Source organism: Apodemus sylvaticus, chromosome 20 (genome assembly GCF_947179515.1).
Source record: "Apodemus sylvaticus chromosome 20, mApoSyl1.1, whole genome shotgun sequence".
Taxonomy (NCBI): Eukaryota; Metazoa; Chordata; class Mammalia; order Rodentia; family Muridae; genus Apodemus; species Apodemus sylvaticus.
In genome coordinates, this window is record NC_067491.1 from 50778097 (window position 1) to 50797472 (window position 19376).

Here is a 19376-nt window from a genome sequence, read left to right on the forward strand (position 1 = left end):
CTTAGCAAATCCACTCCTGTATATGATACGTAGGCAGGCCCAATGAGGAGTGTTGACTCTCCCTCCAGAACCTAACACTAGCAAAACCAAGAAAGGACTGGACCAGAATCGTAGATTTCCTGTCACTGCAGATCTCTGCTACATGCATAGACTAACCAGGACATAAATTGTTCTATCTTATGATCATGTGACTACCTCATAATTAAGGTATGACTGTCTTGACTTTAAGTGATAAGGAACATTTTAAAGCTAAGGAGGTCTCCTATAACGGTCTTTCCACCACAAGGTGCCTCTGGAGGTCTCTGGAACCAGCCCCTCCCCCACAGATGCCCACAGATGGAAAGGCAGTTATGTGACAGTTGGGAAGTAGAAGGCCCAGACGGTAGATATTAGCTCAACACAAAGAACTTTCTGGTAACTACGTCGGCTGAAAATGAACTGGGCTGCCTTCGGAGGGCCCGAGTTCTTCATCCCGGGAGGCGTGCAGATGGAGGCAAGCTGCCCACTGAGCAGAAATTTCACAGAATGGTACCAGCAGGAAGGGGGCTGTGAAAGGGAAGGTTCCACACACCCATCTCTCCCTCCCTGTGAACACCTTTCCCCAAACTGGAAATGCTTCCGTGTACCCATCGCCATGTGTCTGTGGATAGAGAAAAGTATCTGATAGGTCGTCCCGTGTTTCTGAAAATGAGGGCCCATAACTACCATAGCTTTTACCACTGCATTGTGCATCCTCACCCTAGATGCACGAAATCGGAATCTTGGGGGTCAGGACGCTGCCGTGTGCACTGTGGGTGATTCTTATTGTTAATAAAGCTTGGGAATCACTGGCTGACTAAGAGGTGCGAAGCCCGTTAGAGGTTCAGATCCTGCCTCTGCTGCCTCCTCCCTGGGTGATCTAGGGTGCATCACGTCAATTCTTTAGAACTTAGTTTCCTTGTTTGTAAAATGGGAAGCGCGAGCTATTTCTAGCCTTATGGAGATTTTGTAAGAGATGATTCTGTATCTCACGTCCCTCATGCCATGGACCTCAAGCTGGTGAGCCTCGCCTCACGGTGGCTTATGCTGTTCCTTTCAAGGCTGATTCATGGGCCTCATTCTTAGATGTTCTGAATCAGTGGGTTCTGGGAAGGGGCCTAGGAATATGCATGTTTATTAAGCTCCAAAAGTAATTCTGATGCACACATCCTGTTTACCATTAGTGCCTCAAAGTTACTGTGTAGACAAACAGACTGGTCCACTGGTTCTTGCCTTGAGCAAATTGCTTGATCCCCCCCTTCCATTTTCTCATCTTTAGGATGACCACAACCATTCTTAATTTCAATAAGCTCATTTTCAAATTAGTGTGAATAAAGTACTTTTCAAAGTGCTCAGAATTTCAGTACTCAGTAGATAGCCAAATTACAAAGTGCCCCATCACCCCCATCTCCCGCAAACTTAGCTTCCTTCTGTCCCTCTTCAGGTGTAAAGGGAAGTGTATCTGTGATTATTAGGCCCAGAAAGTTCTGGTCTTTGGCAGTCAGGATCAAGCGAGGCCCTGGATGAATCTTTTTCAAATTAAAAGCTTTGCTGGGTGTGGGGGCATGCACTTTTGATCTTAACACTTGGGAGGCAGAGCCTCTGACGTGGGGGTCTGGGAGTTTGAGGCCAGCCTGGTCTAAATAGCAAGTTCCAAGCCAGTCGGGTTTACACAGTCAAACCTAGTCTACAAATTTATAATAATACAAGAAAAAAATTTAAAATCATAGCTCTTTGAGGCTAACCTTTACTGAAGAAGATAGTCATGGCTAGGTAAAGTTTTGTTGTTGATGTGTGAACATATTCTGCTGCCTGTGTCCCCACAGAGATGAACCCTCAAAGGTCAGGCACTTTTGGGAAGGTATTTGGTAGACATTCGAGATCAGGTATAAATGGAACATTTCTCATCCCTCTTTTGCTTTGCAAAGGATTTGACTTAACATTTTCTGTAGGAGGCAATTTCAGTTATTTTTACCTGCCTGATTGATGGCTGGTAACATGGAACTTTGGCTTAATTGTAGATTTCAGAGATGTCAAGCCTCACAGAAGAGTTAACTCTTTCAGCCCCAGGTTTGGTTGTGTCCAGTCGTGCATGACTTTGGACAGCATTCTCCAACCCAAGAAACTCCCATCTAATGTGACCCGTGTGTCCCCCGCCTCTCTCTTCCCGGCTGCCCAGGTATCATTACTATGGCATAGCGGTGAAGGAGAGCTCCCAGTATTATGATGTGATGTATTCAAAGAAAGGAGCTGCCTGGGTGAGTGAGACGGGCAAGAGGGAAGTGACCAAGCAGACGGTGGCCTATTCTCCCCGGTCGAAGCTTGGGACGTTGCTGCCAGACTTTCCAAATGTCAAAGACCTGAATCTGCCAGCCAGTCTCCCTGAGGAGAAGGTAACCTCGTCAGAAGCGATTGCTGGGGGTGATTGTCTTTCTCTGTCTCTGTCTCTGTCTCTGTCTTTCTCATAGATTTAAGAGAATTCATAGACACCAAATGTCTGTGGTGAGTTCTGAAGAAACAATTATACAATCAATAATACACTGGCTTCTATTTTTTTTTCTTCAGTATCTTAGCCACAAGGAGAGTTTAGTCCCCTTAGCCCTACTGTACCATATGCTGATAAAGCACTCTGCCGTGTGCTGGACAGAGTGTGAAGACCATGTTAGTTTTGATTCTCCAGAAACGCAAGAGTTTCAAGGCGCAAGATGGGAGTAGAGTAAAACCCGCCCTTTTGTTCTGCAGGGTGGTGCTTGGGTGCCATATGAGCACAGAGCAGGCCGTGTGTCATAGGTCATAGGTCATAGGTCATAGCACAGCACTTAAGCGCTTCAGTTCCCCTTCAGGTCTTTCAGGATGCATGCATGGATAAAGGGCAGAGTCCATCCCTCCAGTGAAATAAATAATGTTAACCTTGAAATCCCCAGGGCAGCCACACCGTGTACTAATGTTTTCTTTGTCATTGGTCCTCCACTTACCCCGCAGGTGTCTACCTTTATTATGATGTACAGAACACACTGTCAGAGAATACTGGACACTGTAATAAGAGCCAACTTTGACGAGGTAGGTCAACAGCACTAAGCTGTGAATACTCTATTAAGATGTTAAACTTCACCCCCACTCCTACTCTAAGAGCTCCCACCAGGTGCGGGGCCTGGCGTCTAGAAGCGTTTGGTAGTCTTGACCTGCTTACCCTTCACAGTGATGCCACAGGGTAGGTGCTGCTACTAATCCTATCTTACAGAGACCACTGTGCACACCAGGTGCTGGTGGCTTTTCCTTGATTTGACCATAGAATGACACTCCTACAAGTATGGATTCTGAGAAGCTAAATAATACTGGGTTTCAACCTTTTCCTTGTCATAAGATCAGTCCTTATAGCTTTTGGTGTGATTACAATCCCTCCTCCTTCAAGGCCTGGGCTCCATTTCCACCAAATTCCATCAATATGGCCACTTTATTTCTGCTTCAGAAATATTGCATTCAAGAGAAATAACAAAAACTAGGAAGCAAAAGAGAGCTGTGGCATCTCTGTCATGGGAGGGATGCTAAGGTCCTCTTCTCTTCAAGGCCACCCACCTCACATTCCAGACCAAAGGCCTCAGTTTAAAGACAGCATCTCTCAGCTAGAAACAGCGACAGCAGCGGTGGCAGTATCTGGGAGTTGGATCTGGATGTTCAATGAGAGAGGGGAGAACTTGGTGCTAAATGAACTACAAAACCCAGTCACTAATGGTGGAAAATACCTCAGAGGTTCCTGTTGTACATGGCTGGTCAGGCCACGTATTTATTGTGTCCTTACCTGCCTCATAGACACTGCGCCAGAAGAGATGGTCATGTGCTGGTCAAAAAAACCCCAAAACCCCAAAAACAAAAAACAAAAACAACAAAAAACAGACTGTTCTTCCTTCTCTCAGCCTTCAAGGATTGCATCTCTAAAATGTCCTTTAAATTCTCCCAAATTACTGAAGTGGCCATTTTGGTGATTTTTGGTTGGTTGGTTGGTTGGTTGGTTGGTTTTGGTTTTTGAGACAGGGTTTTACTGTGTAACTCTGGCTGCCCTGGAACTCAATCTGCAGGCCAGGCTGGCCTTGAACTCAAGTTTAAAAATGCTGAAATCAGCAAGTAAAGTGTTAACAGACAGTAAAGACAACACTGACTTCTAAAACAAATGAGCCCCAGAGTCTTAACTGCCTGGAAGCGTTTCCCCTACTCAGGCCAGAATCTAATATGGTTGCTCTTTAGTTGGGAGAGTAAGGGCTGGGGATGACTTAGGGACCCAGGCTGCTTCCATCGTATGGCCCAGGGCTGCAGGGTCCTGTTGTTTAGTTCGTGGATCCCGTGAAAGGACCACCACAGGGAAGGCACACCCTGTTCCTCACCTTGTCTTAGGAATAAAATGCATCACCATTGTGTGACAGGCAAGACTGGGCTCTGTCTTGTTTGCCACAGGGTTGCTGGATATGTGTGAACCCCCACAGCTGCTGTGAATATCTTCCTTCATGTGCAACTTCATTCGACTCAAAACTCATTCCTGCCTTGCCAGTTCCCTTCCACCCAACACTTAGTGTTATCGAGTGTTGCCATTTGGTATTTACTAATTACGAGAGAATTGCAATGTACAGACTTACCTGGAGCGAAGGGAAGGTATACAAAGGCATGTGGTTCAGGGACTTCATGAGGGGCAAAGGACCCCAAGGAGGGGAAGAAATGCAAGGCCTGGCTTTACACTGCAAATATGGCTTTTTCAGCCAAGAAAACAAACCAGCACCAGACTGACCCACAGGATCAGTAGGAGACACGGGCTTATCAACTGCAAATGTGTGTACAAGTGCTTGCAATCATTAGCTATTCGGTCACCCAGAGAAGAAAGAGACTCGTCCTAGGTCACAGAGCTGGTTAGGACCAGCTCTGTGACTAATCCTTTTGCGACCTGACACCTTCAGTCTGATGTGCTTTCTGCTCTCCTGGCACGGATGTTAGTTGGCAGCCTTTAGGGTGGCGAAGCGAGACAGGGCTCATCCCATCCAGCCACAGCTCAATGAAGAGGGCTAGTTTACTTCTGAGGGCATGGCTTTCTCCATCAGCTGAGAATTGTCCTTGGGAAAGGGATTGTTTGTCCCAAATATCACAGCTTAACTCCCATAGGAAGGTGCCTTACCCATCTCATTCAATGCTCATCCTAGCTGGCACCCAGTACATATTGGTTGGTTGTATAACTGGGTCTTTGGATTGGTAGATAGGCTGAAAAGATAGATGCAATTCATGAAGAACATTGCCAAGCGTGTACAGGACCCACACTTTACATATAGAGATCTCCTTTCCAGTCTGTATAGCACAATGAGCCAGGGAGTCCCAAAGTCCCATGTTTGAGTCCCCAAGCCTTCGTTTACTATCCTGTGACTTTGACCAAACTCATTTTCTACCTCTGAGCCTTGCCCCAAAATCGGCAATTATAATGATATCATAGCAAATTGGGGTATTTATTAAATAGTGTATGTAAAGTGCCCAAGTTTATACTAGGATGTGATCGGTGATAGGCATATTGGTAATGAGCATCTTTCAAGGCTATGCCAATTAAGCACTCAACTGCAAGTCATTAGCTGCCTTCTACGTGGTGTCAGGGTGTTAGCAATGAACTAAATATGGACATGGAAAAGAGATGAAGAAATAATTATGTGCAAGTGTTCTTTTAAAAAATGTAAGGACTGGAGAATTAGCTCAGTGGTTAAGAGTTCTTGTTGTTGCAAAGGGCCTGAGTTCGAATCCCAGCACCTACATAGAGGTTTACCACCATTTCCAGCACCAGACATGGATGTGATAGACATACATGCAGGGAAAACACTCATACACATAAAATAATAAAAATGAAAAAAAATTTAAAAATCTGATGATCCTCTGGACCAAAAGAAGGAGGAGTGAAAGTTCAGGAGACAGGATGGACATTCCAGAAAGCTGACATTAAATGATCATGCTTCACCATTTGCCTGCTCCTTTTGCTGAAATAGCATGCAAGGAGTAAGGCGAGCATACCAGAATTCCTCCTGCCATCTGATAATGAGTTCCGTTGATCCAGTGCCTGCTCAGTGCCAGGCATTTTACACAAGGCATCTTATTTTATCCTAATAATAGGGAGAAGCCATTGTATCCACCTTACAGGGGCTGCTTGCCCTCACACACTTCGTCCTGAGCATAGCATTTGATTGACTTGCTTTTACCCAGCTAAACCAGAGCCTTTAATTCCATGCCCTAGGCCTGATTCCCCCAAGTTTGACATTTCCACGTCCCTCTGCCCAACCACTCAAGTCACAGACCTCAGTTCTCCACTCTCCCTTCCCTCCCACCCAGTCCAGAGCGAGGTCAAGGCAGCATTTCTGTCCTGAACAGACACACTGTCTGTGTCCCATTTCACAGCTGGCCTTCAGGTCTCAACACTTATATTCATCCCATTCCCCTTCATTTTCCTTCTCAAAGGGCTGGGAACCATGGGACATTCAGTGACATAAAACCAAGAAGAGAGGGAGGGTTGACACTGGATAGAGCCCGCGATACAATGACCACCAGGAACTTAGGGACTGACAAGGGCTCCTTGTGTGGCTTGAGCAGGCTTCTGACAGACAGACGTCTGCCAATGTCTCTCAATGGATTTGCTTTATCCTACACAGCAGCTGTCCTTTTCCAGATGTTTTGCTGGAAGCTAACAACTAATAGAGAATAGGGGCAGGACTGAACTCGAGCTAAGTCAAGGCAAGCAGATGTGCTCAGATTGCACCAGCTCTTAGGGATGACATAGATGGGGCTTCTTACCATGGGAAGCTCAAACAAGAGAGCCTAGTACCTGGCGAGAGGTCAATCCCAGGGATGATGGGGGATATGGGACCTGATCCTGGGAGGGATCTGAAGGGTGCCACAGGCCATCGGGCAGAGATAGAAAGCTGTGGAGTGGCAGCAGTCAAAAGAAAGACATGGGCCCTGGGAATAAGCTAGAACTCGAGTTACCAAGTATTAAGAAAAAAAAACGATCATGAGACTGGCGGTGGAAAGACACGCCTCTGCCTCCTCCTTTGGACTGCTGCTCTGCTCTGGGTGATGAACTTAGTAACTCTGTAAGTAGGAGTAAAGATGCTCTGCTCTGTGAACATCAGCAGGGTCACATGGGAGAGCTCTGCGATGTCTCCGGTACCTGTAGTGTAGTCCCTAAAAAGAAAGGAAGGAAGGAAGGAAGGAAGGGAGGAGGGAAAGGGAGGGAGGAAGGAAAGGAAGGAAGGAGGGAGGGAAGAAGGAAAGAAAGAAGGGAGGAGGGAGGGAGGAAGGAAAGGAAGGAAGGAAAGAAAGAAAGAAGGAAGGAAGAAAGGAAAAGGAAAACGAAAGGAAAGAAAAAGAGAAAAGAAAAGAAAAAAGAAAAGAAATAAAGAAAAGAAAAGACGAGACCAGGTCCACAGCACTGAGGTAAAAGGGCCAGGTTATGTCTCCCAAGCTGAATCAGTATGGTTTCATGGGAATCAGTGACGTGGAAGATACCCCATGTGGAGTTGTTTTACAAGAAGAAGAATGCATAGCCCAGGACTCAAGTCAGTGCCATAAAAAACCCCAAGGTCGGATGATCCCAGCTTCCTGACAGGCTCTTCAATTCAGGGACGTTACTGTGTATAAACTTAGCAATCTGTTTCCCTCCCCATCTCATCCCTCTACCTTCTTCTTCAAACCATAACATAAAATTCACAGAAGTGGGGTCACCAAGGCATGCTCGACTTGAAACATCCACCCAGTCATTGCTTCTCCAAGTCCCTGCTCAGAATATCACGCTAATGGCGACTCCTTATGAGTGGCCCGCAGAGCGCTGCTCTGTGTCTTGGTGACAAAGGAAAAGGCCAGTCGCTGGTGTCCCACGCGCCCCTCTGGCTTTCTGTTGTGCTGTCACCACCTATAGCTTCATAAGGACACTGGGCACTTTGGGAAAATGGGAGTTTGGGATGTGAGGCGTTCCTTGCATTTTCCCCGGGTTTGGGTCACACATATTTGAATTCGGGGAATTTTGCAGGCAGCAACCGCTTCTTGCCTCCCCATCTGTAACTACTACATCTTTCCTCTCCCTCCCCAAAACACCCAGGAGCCACCAGGGGCATGAAAGAGCAATGGGTGCTAGTGAGCTGACCTTTTAAAAAAGCAAAACAATAACAACAAAAACTGTCCAGTCCTCTCTACTTAACTCAGCTCACAGCAAGCAATCCTGGCATCAGGCTGAGGGGTAGACAGGTGTCAGGCAGTGGGCACGCTGCGAGTGTGGGCAGTGGGCACAAAGTCCCCACAGCATCCCCAGCCTGGGCAGCTCCCACTACCTCGGGGGAAGTAGATGAAGGAGCTGTGCACACCACGTGTGCGTGCGAGCGTGCACGCCACACACATGCTGTACACACCACACACATGCTGTGCACACCACACACATGCTGTACACACCACACACATGCTGTGCACACTGCGCGTGCTGTGCCGTGGGGGTGGGGCAGCAAGGCTCTGCAGGGCCGGCTTTGTCTGAACCCTCCTCTCTCTGTGGGCCAATGCAGGTTCAAAGTTTCCTTCTGCACTTTTGGCAAGGCATGCCGCCCCACATGCTGCCCGTGCTGGGCTCCTCCACGGTGGTGAACATCGTGGGCGTGTGCGACTCCATCCTCTACAAGGCCATCTCTGGGGTCCTGATGCCCACAGTGCTGCAGGCATTGCCAGACAGGTGAGTCACCCCGGTCCCGGCCTCCCTTCGGGAGTAGCTGGGTTTTGTTTTGTGTAGTTTTCCTGAGATTGTAGTAAACGGGGCCTTTGCAAAGATCAACAATGGACTTCTCAAAATTAAGGGCTGTGATTGCGAATGCAAATAAAAGGCCTCTACCCTGAAAATGGTTCGAACTTCCCACGGTAGAGAACGGTACACGGCGAAGAGCAGTACCGCCATTTCCATGGCGAGCATCTGGTGCTGTTCACCTGTCACTAGGACACAGAGCATGACTTTTCTTTCTTACTGAAGTGCTGTCGCTGTATTCTAGGCCTTCCTTTCCTCACATGAAACCACTGCACCTTGTGCCTCCGCTGAGCAGTTTCTCTGTCTCTCCACCCAGGGTACTAATCTCACACTCTCTCACCAGGAAGAGGGAAGGGGGCAGTGAAGGCAGGGGCAGTCTCTGGCCCCCTCCATGTGAAGTTGTCTCTGGCTAGCTGTGTCTCGCCAGGACTCTGCTCCCTGGACCTTCCAGGTCACCCCAGGTCACCCCAGTGTGTGATGGTCTCCCTACAGGTTTTCTCTGCATGTCCGCCCCTTTCTCAACTGTCTCCTGTAATTCAGACCTCCCACTCCCAGGGGTGTTTGTTTCAGGGGCCATTCCCTACAAGCTTGTAACGGCGTGGGCTTCTGCCATGTTGAATTGTAATGATTCTCTTGGGATTTCCAGTCCTGTCTAACTTGACTACGAGGTGTGCCGTGAAGGGTGACATGGTAGAGTACATTAGTTTCCTGTGGCTGCTGTTATAAATTATCACAAAATAATGATTTACTCTTACTCTACCCTTTGGGTTCTTCTTTGCCTGGCCACACTTAACTGAGTGTCCCTCGTAAATGAGCTGGACATGTTAAGTCAAAGTGCTGGCAGGAGGTGTCTGTACAGAGGCCCTGTGGCTGGTCTGACTGACTGTCCCAGGTCCCCGTTGGTCACCTGTGCGTTAGCGCCCACTTGGCGAACCCAGGGCGTTCTCACCTGGAAAGCCATAGTCACAGCTAGAAAGAAAGACCCTTTATTCCCAATAAGGTCACCGTTACCAGTTCTGAATGAGCATATGTTCTGCCACATGGGATGTATGTAAATACTGGTTTATCTCATTATTAAGCTAGTCAGTCAGATATGGAACAGGTGTCAAGGAGTTCAGGCTGGCCTCAAACTCACTGTGTAGCCAAGGATGACCCCAGGCTTCTGATCCTCTGCATCCACTTCCTGGGTGCCAGGGTTACCCATGTCTACAAGCCCAGTTCTATATGATGCTAGAGAACAAACCCAGGCAGGACCTTATGCCACTGAGCAGTTTCCCTAACACTATCTTAGCTCCATTCCATAGAGTTTGGTGTGCACTATTTTAAAATATTATTATTTCCTACCTATTTTATACCTGCTTTTTACCCCTTTGAAGTCCCTCTGCCATAAGAACGTTAAAAAGAATATTTCAAACTTTCTGAGTGTTGGAAGCTGTTGTTATTCACTTTGATTGTATTCTTTGTGGTTAGATTGTTGCTTGAAGAATTTCTTCTCCAGACTCCACTAACACTGCTTCTGTTGTTGGACAGTTTGTGAGTGCTGCACTGACACCCAGAAGAACCCCTGTTTTCAAGGCACAGACCCCTCTGGATTCTTATAGAGGTGTGTGTGTGTGTTCGTGCATGCATGTATGCACATGTGTGTATGTATGAATGTGAGTGTATTGCATGTTTGTGAGTGTGTTAGTGTGAATGTATATGTGAGTGGATATGTGAAGTGTGTATGAGTATACGTGTGAGCATTTGTATGTATGTGTGAGAGTGCATGTGAATAGGTGTAAATGTGTGTGTGAGAGAGACTGTGTGTGTGTGTATGTGTGTGTGTGTGTGTGAGACTGTGTATGTGTGTGTGTGCCTGAGTGTGTGTGTGCATTACTGGAGACTGAAGCCAGCAGAAATGCTAAGCAAGTCTTCTATACTGCAGTGCCTGCTCCCCCCAGGTTGGTCTTAGCTTCCTGTTCTCGCTTCAGCCTCTTACTCAGCTGTAACTCCCAGAAGGCACCTCTAGACCTGGGTTTTGATTTTCAGTTTTGTAATAGGAGATGAAGTGCAGGGGTCAAGTTTTCATTTTTGGATTTAAAGATTGTGGTCAAGTATTCTGACACCTTCTGTTTATAAGGCTGAACTTTTTCTGTTTCCTTGTTGCTTTGTAGAAAGTTGGCTATACGTGTGTAGACACACTCCCAGATGCTTGGTGATATCCCAGTCCTCTCTACAGCCTGCCTCCACAACACCACACTGCCTCGGCTGTAGTTGCTTTTATAGCAGTCTCAAAAGTGATAGGAGACCTGACCTGTTATTCTTTTTCTGTATTGTTCCTTTGCTGTGGCAGATAACATTTGCAGAATCTTTTAAAAGTGCTGTAGGATTTATGATTAAGATTGTCATGAGTTTATAAATAAAGCTAGAAATAATCAGTATCTTCCTAGTATTAATTCTAATCCATGAACATGGTTAATATTTCTTATTTTATGTGGATTCTCTTCTGTACTTCTTCAGTATCTAACCATTCATTACTACTCCATGAGCACGTGACTGTAGTTTGTGTATGAATCTTTTGTCATGAGATGTTATTAAAGTCAGTTATTCTAATAGTTTTATGGTAGCTTCTCTGGGGGTTTCTTGTGGTTACTAATGTGTAAGGGTTTGAGAGTATTTTCTTTCTTGATTTCCAATCTCTATACCCCTTTCATCCACAATGTTGTATGACACTGACTAGGACCTCTAGGCAACAGTAGATGCCTTCACATTTTCCTTGGTCTCAAAGGGAACATAGGTGACATTCACAGTAAGATGTGGACAGTCTTATGGGATCAGGAAAGTTCCTTTCCATGGCGAGTCTGCTGAGATCTTTTATCAAGAAAGTATTTTGAATTTTGTTAGATGTTTTAGTTTGTTTCAAGATCATAGTGTATGGTTTTTTTCCTCCTTAGTCTTCAAATCAGGTAGATTTCATATTGCTTTATTTTTAAATATTGTAGCAGACTTTCATCTTCAGGGTAAATATACTTCATCACAATTTTAAAATGTATCACTAGATTTGAATTGCTAATGTTTTGCTGTGGATTTCATATTTTAATTTATAAATATTTCTACTCTTCCTTATGAATTTCTCTTTACTCGATAGATTATTTTAAGAATAAAATATTTAACTTTCAAGGATTGGGGGTTATGAAGATACTATTCTGTTATTAACTTGTATTTTAATTTCTCTGTAGTCAGATTGCATGCACTGCATGATATCAGATCTTTTATGTTTATTGAAACCTGTTTAGTTGCCTATAGCATGGAGCACATTGGTGAGTGTGCTACGTATACTAAAACTGCTGTGTCCTCCGGCGTCGCTTGGTGCAGTGTCCTGCAAGCGTCTGTTAGGTGAAGTTGAGTGACAGCAGTGCTCACGTTCTCTTTGCCCTTAGAGCCTTTCTCTCCTTTTGTTTGACTCCCATCTCCAACCTGACTTAGAAATTTTTCAGTTTCTGTCCATTCTTGCCTCATTTTGAAACCCATTTGTGAAGATTTGTAGTTAAGTACATTTAAATTGGAATGCTCTGTCTGCCTGGGGAATTGATTCCTTTTTTCACACACATTTGAATTGTAACATTTGTGTTCTTCACAGTAGATGCTGTCCCGGGTGATAGTTCTTGGTCAGAGTTTGCTTTGGCAGGAACGTGTACCGGAGCATTTCAAAGACCACCGCCCTTTCAGTTCGCTCCCCAGTCAGTCTGCTCGGACATCGGTCTTCTGTCTAGCGCAGAGTGGGACCGGGGTGTTTGTTTATCTAAGCTGCTGACCCCTCCCACCTAGGCCTTCACATTTAATGTGGCCACATGGTTAATTAGTTCAAGCCATCCTTCTTGCTAGTTATCTTACCCTCACTGGTTCTGTCCAAAATGTGTTCATGTGTCTGGCTTGGGGCTATATTTTATCATTCTATTTATCCCCACAACTAGTTTGTTATTTATACATCTTTTTCTTTAAAAAAAAATAGTTGCTTTGATATGTACCTGTTTTAAATTAGTATAAGAATTCTAGTTGGATGTGGTAGCACATGCCTTTAATCCCAGCATTCCAGAGGCAGAGGCAGGTGGATCTCTGTGAGTTTGAGTTCACCATGGTCTACATAATGAATGCCAGGATAGCCAGGAATACATAATAGAGAGATCCTGTCTCAAAAGGACACACACGCACACGCATGTACACATGCATGCACAGTCTTTCTCCATAGACAATTATCTTTTAGACTGATGGAATATATGGAAGCCAGTCTTTTATAGCCACCCCCATTCTCACGATTGCTGAGTTTTATGAGTAATTTATGCTGTCTTTGTGATCTCCTTTATACTTTTTGTATTACAGGTCTAGTGGTGATGACTTCTTTCAGTTTCTCTCTCCCCCATATCTCTCTCTCTCTCTCTCTCTCTCTCTCTCTCTCTCTCTGTGTGTGTGTGTGTGTGTGTGTGTGTGTGTGTATAGCTCTCCTTCACAGCTGAGTTTTCTCATTGGGTTCAATACTGGATTGACAAGTTATGTGTGCTCTCTGTGTTCTGCGTACATATGGGTGAGGGTATGGATCATGTATTTGCACACTTGGTCTCAGTTGGTGGTGCTATCTCGGGAGGTTTATGAGATATGCCATCGTTGGAGGAAGTATGTCACAGAAGATGGCCTTTTTGAGACCGTATCCTTGCCACTTCCATTTTGCTCCTTCCGCTTTGTGCTTACGATGTAGGATGTGAACATTCCGCATCCTGTCCCAGCTGCTGTCCCCGCTGCTTGTTAACATTTCCCCGCCATGACAACTGACAACTTCAGCTCTGTAAGTGCAAATACATTCTTTTTGCTATGAATTGCCTTAGTCATGGTGCTTTGCCACAGCAACAGAAAATGTACACCCCCCCCCCATACACACACATGTGCGTGCGTATGTGCACATAGAGACCAGAAGTGAACATTGGGTATCTTCTTCAGTCACTTGCTACCTTAGCTTTTGGGACAGTGTCTCTCACTGAACTTAGGGCTCACTTGTTATGGCTAGACTGGTAGACCAGTAGGCCCAGCAATCCTCATATCTCTATATCCCAAGCTCTGGGTATCAGAGGTAAACCCCTCAGCTTTTACTTGGCTGCTAAGATCCAAACTCAAGCCCCAAGCTCACACTTGGCATGCCTCCTGCCCCATAGATTGACAAGGTTTTTCTTTCCTTTTCAGTATTTTAAAAATCCATGCACATGTCTTTGGCTACAATATTTGTGCTTCTTTCTATCTTTGGCTTTCAGATGTCTGACAATGACCTATTATACTTCTGTTTTTGGATCCTGCCTAAGTTTTGGAGCTTCTTGAATCTGTGCTAAATTGTAAAGTTCATTACTTTAGGGGAAACTCCTATCTCTATCTCTATCTCCATTTGTCTCTGTCTATCTATCTATCTATCTATCTATCTATCTATCTATCTATCTATCTCTATTTTCTTCTTTTTCTATTCCTGGCATTTCAATAGGGAGTATGTCAGCCCACCTGACATTGTCCCACAACTCTTTTTTAAAAGATTTATTTATTTATTTATTTATTTATTTATTTAACTTATATGAGTACACTCTCGCTGTCTTCAGACACACCAGAAGAAGGCAACAGATCCCATTACTGATGGTTGTGAACCACCATGTGGTTGCTGAGAATTTGAACTCAGGACTTCTGGAAGAGCAGTCAGTGCTCTAGCCCACTGAGCCATCTCTCCAGCCCATCCCACAACTCTTAATATAGAAGTCTTTCTTGTTTTTCTTCATTTTTATATTTGAGTTTGGATTGGTTAATTTTTATTAAAATATTCTCAAGTTCATGGATTCTTAACTTGGCAACCAGTGTTACCATACCTTGACTTTATTTTCATATCTAACGAACCATTTGGTTCTTTAATTTTTTTATATTTATTATTATTTATTGTATGTACATGTGTGTTCTGCATAGGCGTGGAGGAGAGTGCATCGTCTCCCTTCCAGTTTCTATATGTGGTCTGGAGATTGAGCTCAGGTCACAGGGCTTTGCAGGAAACACCTTTACCTGCTGAGCCATTTGCCCTCTGTCTCCCATCATGACATAATCCTTATACCCCACTGAAGTTTTCATCTGTTCACCTGTCCTGTTCACCTTTCCCATTGGATCTGTGTCAGTGTTAATCGTATTTCAGTTATTTTAAGGTCTGTTTGGTTGTCTGGTTATATCGATTGTTTTGTCTCTTTAGAGATTCATTTTCTTGACCTTTTTTTAAATGTTATAATCTTTGTGTATGTATGTGTCTATGTCTGGGAACATGTGTGTGCAAGCCAGAGGTTGGTGCTGGCTATTTTCCTCAACTACTCTCCACTGTATTGCTTGAGATAAGGGCTCTCACTGAACACAGGACTTGCCAATTCAGCCAGACCAGCTAGTGGGCAAGCCCCGGTGACGCTATAGTCACATCCCCGCATAGTCACCTATAGTCATATCCAATACAGGGATTGCATGGGAATGCCACTGCTCATGGCTTTAATATGGGTCCTGGGGATCCAAACGCAGGCCTTCGTGTTTGAAGAGCAAGCTCTTTATTCATTGAGTCATCTACCTGCCATCTTTATAATTTGTGATCTAACTGCCAAACAGAGTTTAGAACATTGGGATTTATGCCTGGAAATGGGCACGCACCACTTCTCCTAAGCTGTCAGTGTGAGGAGTTGATTCCCTCTGTTCCGGAGTTCCCTGGGCTTGGACTTTGCAGTTGCTGTGGTTACCTTCAAGGTAGCTCTAGATTCAAATTCTTCTGGAATATTGTGTACTTAGTTTAGAAATCTGCTTGTTGGACTTTTCTGTTCTCTCCCAATCTTTCTACCGCAGCCTTAGGCCTTCCCTGTGTAACTTCTACAGTTGCTTGAGACTTAGTTTTTAATCCTTGCTTTCCTGTTGACGATAGGTTTCTCTCTACAGAGGTGAAAGGTAACACTTAAGAGCAGAGATGACCTATCTGCCTTCATGACAATCAAAATATCCAGAGTTCAGATATCCATCCATTCATTCATTCACCAAACTAATGTTTATCAGTTGCTATAATGTGTTAGCCACCATGTTTGGTCCTGGAGGACAACATTAACTATCTACTACATAATTGGGTGTGGTAGAGCAGGCCTCTAATCCCAGCATTCAGGACGCAGAGGCAGGAGGAACTCTATGAGTTCCAGGTCAACTCTGAACTACACAGTGAGTTACAGACCGGTCAGGGCTACATTGTCTCACACAGACAGACAGACAGACAGACAAATAAACAAACAGGCTAAAATCATGCTTGCTGTACCAAGTTTACAGTAAACCTTTGGAAACTTATTAAAAAATCACCGACTATTGCTGGTATGATCTCAGACTTACAGATTCAGTCCTTTCTCACTAAACTAAGAGGGCAAAGTCACATCAAAGATCAAGGTCCATCTGACGGCCATCTGACTTTTTGGTTTTATACATTCTTTTTTTTTTTTTCTCAACTTGCCTGAGTACTCAAGTCCCTCATGCTTGGTTGGGTTGAAAATCGGAAGTGTCACTCTTAGCCCTGGTCAGGTTAGGTTCAGTTTCCTACTCGCCAGCTCAGGCCTTCCTCCTCATTCCAACCACAGCTGAAGTGAACAGGTGGCAACTGTCATGCACAGGTATCATGCACCTTTATTTACAAGAAAGGTGTGTCAGCCTCAAAGTTGTTTTGCTCACTCTTCCAGGTGATTGCGGCAGAATTACTGACAGTGTTATCAGTTGATAAAACAAAAGAAGGAAAGAAGGTATAAAAGAAGGTGTGTGTGTATGTATGCGTGGGGGCATGTATATATGTATGCATGTGTGTGCGTGTATGTGTATATGTGTTTGTGTATGCATGTGTGTGTGTGCATTGTGTGTGTATGTGTGTGCATTGTGTATGTATGCATGTATATGCATGCATGTGTGTGCATGTATGTGTGTATGTGTTTGTGTATACATATGTGTATGTGTGTGTGTGTGTTAGATTAGCAAGGGGATAACAAAAAGTCCAAATACCAAGGACCAAGTCAGAGATGCTAAAGGAAAGGCAGAGGCACTGGAGCCAGTGAGGCATGAGGCAGCTGAAGTGCCCAGCGTGGCCATGTTCCCATTATGAGATGGTGGGATAGGCAGGAGTCAGGCAGAACTGGCCTTGAATGTTGGCGCCTGCCTCTTGCTGCATGCCCTAACTCGAGCTTTGGTTCTCAGTTCTCTGGAAGGATTAATAAGGATCCCTACTTCCCAGTGTGAGGAGCTGAAGATGAAACCCGAGAGAGTGCGTGTGAAGTGCTTGGGGCTTGCTCTGCACCCTCATTAGCAGGTGCCTGTGATTATCACTTCCTTGCTGTTGTAACAACATCAGAGCTGGCAGGGACCCAGGGACCTGAGAGAGTTGGAGTAGCATCAAGGTGCAGTTCCTGTGGAGGAAGCCGCAGGAGAAGGCCTGAGGCCTGCAATTGTCAGATCCATCCGTACAGGAGTGTTGTCTGAGCCCCACTCCTGACTAGGGAGTGAGGTGGGAAGGGGCCCTGGAAGGGAGACATTCCCAACAGATTAGCCCCATGACTGTAGAAGGGTCAAGAAGAGCATTAGCAGACATCATGAGGTGGCATGGCCAGAACTGAAGAAGCATTTTGTAACCATGTGGCCAGGGTTGGTAGGTAGCTCCTGGCCTCCTCATCAACACCATAGGGAAGCAGCCACAGTGTTTAGGGAACTCCTAAAAAACAAACAAACAAACAAACAAAACAAAACAAAACAAAACAAAAAAAACCCAAAAACTACAGATACAGGGCTAGAGGGCTGGGTCAGTGGTCAGGTGTTTGCTCTGCAAGCCCTATGCCCTAAGTCTGGAGCCCCAGAACCATTTAAAACTGGATGCAGCAGCCCAAATGCCTGCAATCCCAGTGCCCTTAAAGGAAATGAAGGTGGCAACAGCAGCGTCTCTGGAAGCTGTGGACCAGCTGAGGTTTCCCTCCGACCTCAGCATGTATACTGTGGCATGTAAGTGTGTCCACACAGCAGAGTCACACACAGAGACACACAGACACACACAAACACCTACAGACACACAGACAGACACACAAAAACCACACACACACACACACAGAGGGGGGGAAGGAGAGAGGGAGGGAGGGAGAGAGAGAGAGAGAGAGAGAGAGAGAGAGAGAGAGAGAGAGAGAGAGAGAGAGAGATTTTTTAAAAGACTCTAAACCCCAAATAGAATGTTTTTCTGGACTGAATCCCTCCACACTACACTTCCCCCCCCCCCCCCCCGGCTTAATAAAAGCAAACAATTGCCTGAAGCAAGCAAGCAGTCCCTTCCACAGCGCTGCTGCGGTCTTTCTGATTCCAGACAAAGGCCAGCTCCCGCTCCGGCTGCATGCCAGAGACAGCGATGCATGGATGGAGGATGGCAGGCTGCCCTCCCTGCCACTGGGCAGCCACCCAGTGCTTCTTTAAAGCCTGGCCCTCTGTGGAGAGCAGCCACGGATTCTGAGAAGTTGTCCCACTTAGAATTCAGCCCCCGTCTGTGGATGGCAGGCCGTGTGGGCCTGCCTTTATGACACCCTGAATGCTTGGGGTTTGTCCTTCCTTCAGTGCTAAGAGGAGGCACCTCTGTGGACCAGGCCCCTGGCGACACAGTACCTAGCTCCGCTTTCCTTCAGGAAGACCCAGTTCCTCTACCACACACCCCCACTCCTCAGACACACCTGCTGGCTCTCCCTCTAGAACTTTCTAAGCTGACTTTAGTGCTCGGATCCTGCTCCTGCTCCCGGCTTATTACAATGTCCAAACAGTGATCCTCATTCCGTCCTCACAGCACCTCCTGTTGTTTCATCCCAGAAGCCAGAGTGGTTTTTGTTTTCTGTCACATGGTAGGATTGGGTATTGAGACAGCACAGGGATCTCACGATGGGGAGAAACCAGTGACTAGAAATTCCGCAGTCAAGGTGATCAGCAGGTGGAAAGGGAAGGGAGTTATACCATTATCTAGGGCAAGACCACAGGGTAGAGGGATGACCGGGTACGAAGTGGGCAGGGGCTTAAGGTGCTAGAAAAACAAGAAGGGGGCAGTGCGGCTGAAATGGAGTGAGCCGGGGGGCGTGTATGAGCAGAGAGCATCTGACAGAGGGAGGGGGAGCCTGGGCGGGGCTTTTCGAGGAATGTCTGAGGATTGAGAGATTTATTTATTCATTACATCTAACAAACACTGCCTGGTGCTATGATAGGTGCTGAGGATAAAGTGATAAGCAAAACAGTCGGGAGCCCATGACCTTTGCCCCCAGAGCGCAGGGTGGAGTGAAAGATACCCATTGATCACATGATTATATAAGCCATTACAGAACGGCCTAACCAGCACAACGATGGGGCCTCCCAAAAGGAGTAAGTGCAGATTTTCACCTTATCTCAGGGGCTTAGGGATGGGTTTCTTACAGAAGTAACAGCCGGTCTGTGAGGAGAGGGATGAGGAGGAGTTGAGCCCGTGAATTAAAGAGATGTTCCTGGTGCGAAGAACTTAAAGAACACAAAT

The 19376-nt window shown here is 45.7% G+C and overlaps 1 protein-coding gene across 1 annotated transcript in view; it reads left to right on the plus strand.

The window, feature by feature from the left end:
- Nucleotides 1–433: 433 nt before the first annotated feature.
- Nucleotides 434–19376, plus strand: part of Rfx4 (regulatory factor X4) — a 65731-nt gene continuing 46788 nt past the window's right edge. The window contains exons 1-4 of the mRNA XM_052165207.1: nucleotides 434–528; nucleotides 2198–2411; nucleotides 3001–3078; nucleotides 8580–8743. Coding sequence (XP_052021167.1) covers nucleotides 434–528; nucleotides 2198–2411; nucleotides 3001–3078; nucleotides 8580–8743 — 551 coding nt within the window. The remainder of the gene's footprint in view (nucleotides 529–2197; nucleotides 2412–3000; nucleotides 3079–8579; nucleotides 8744–19376) is intronic.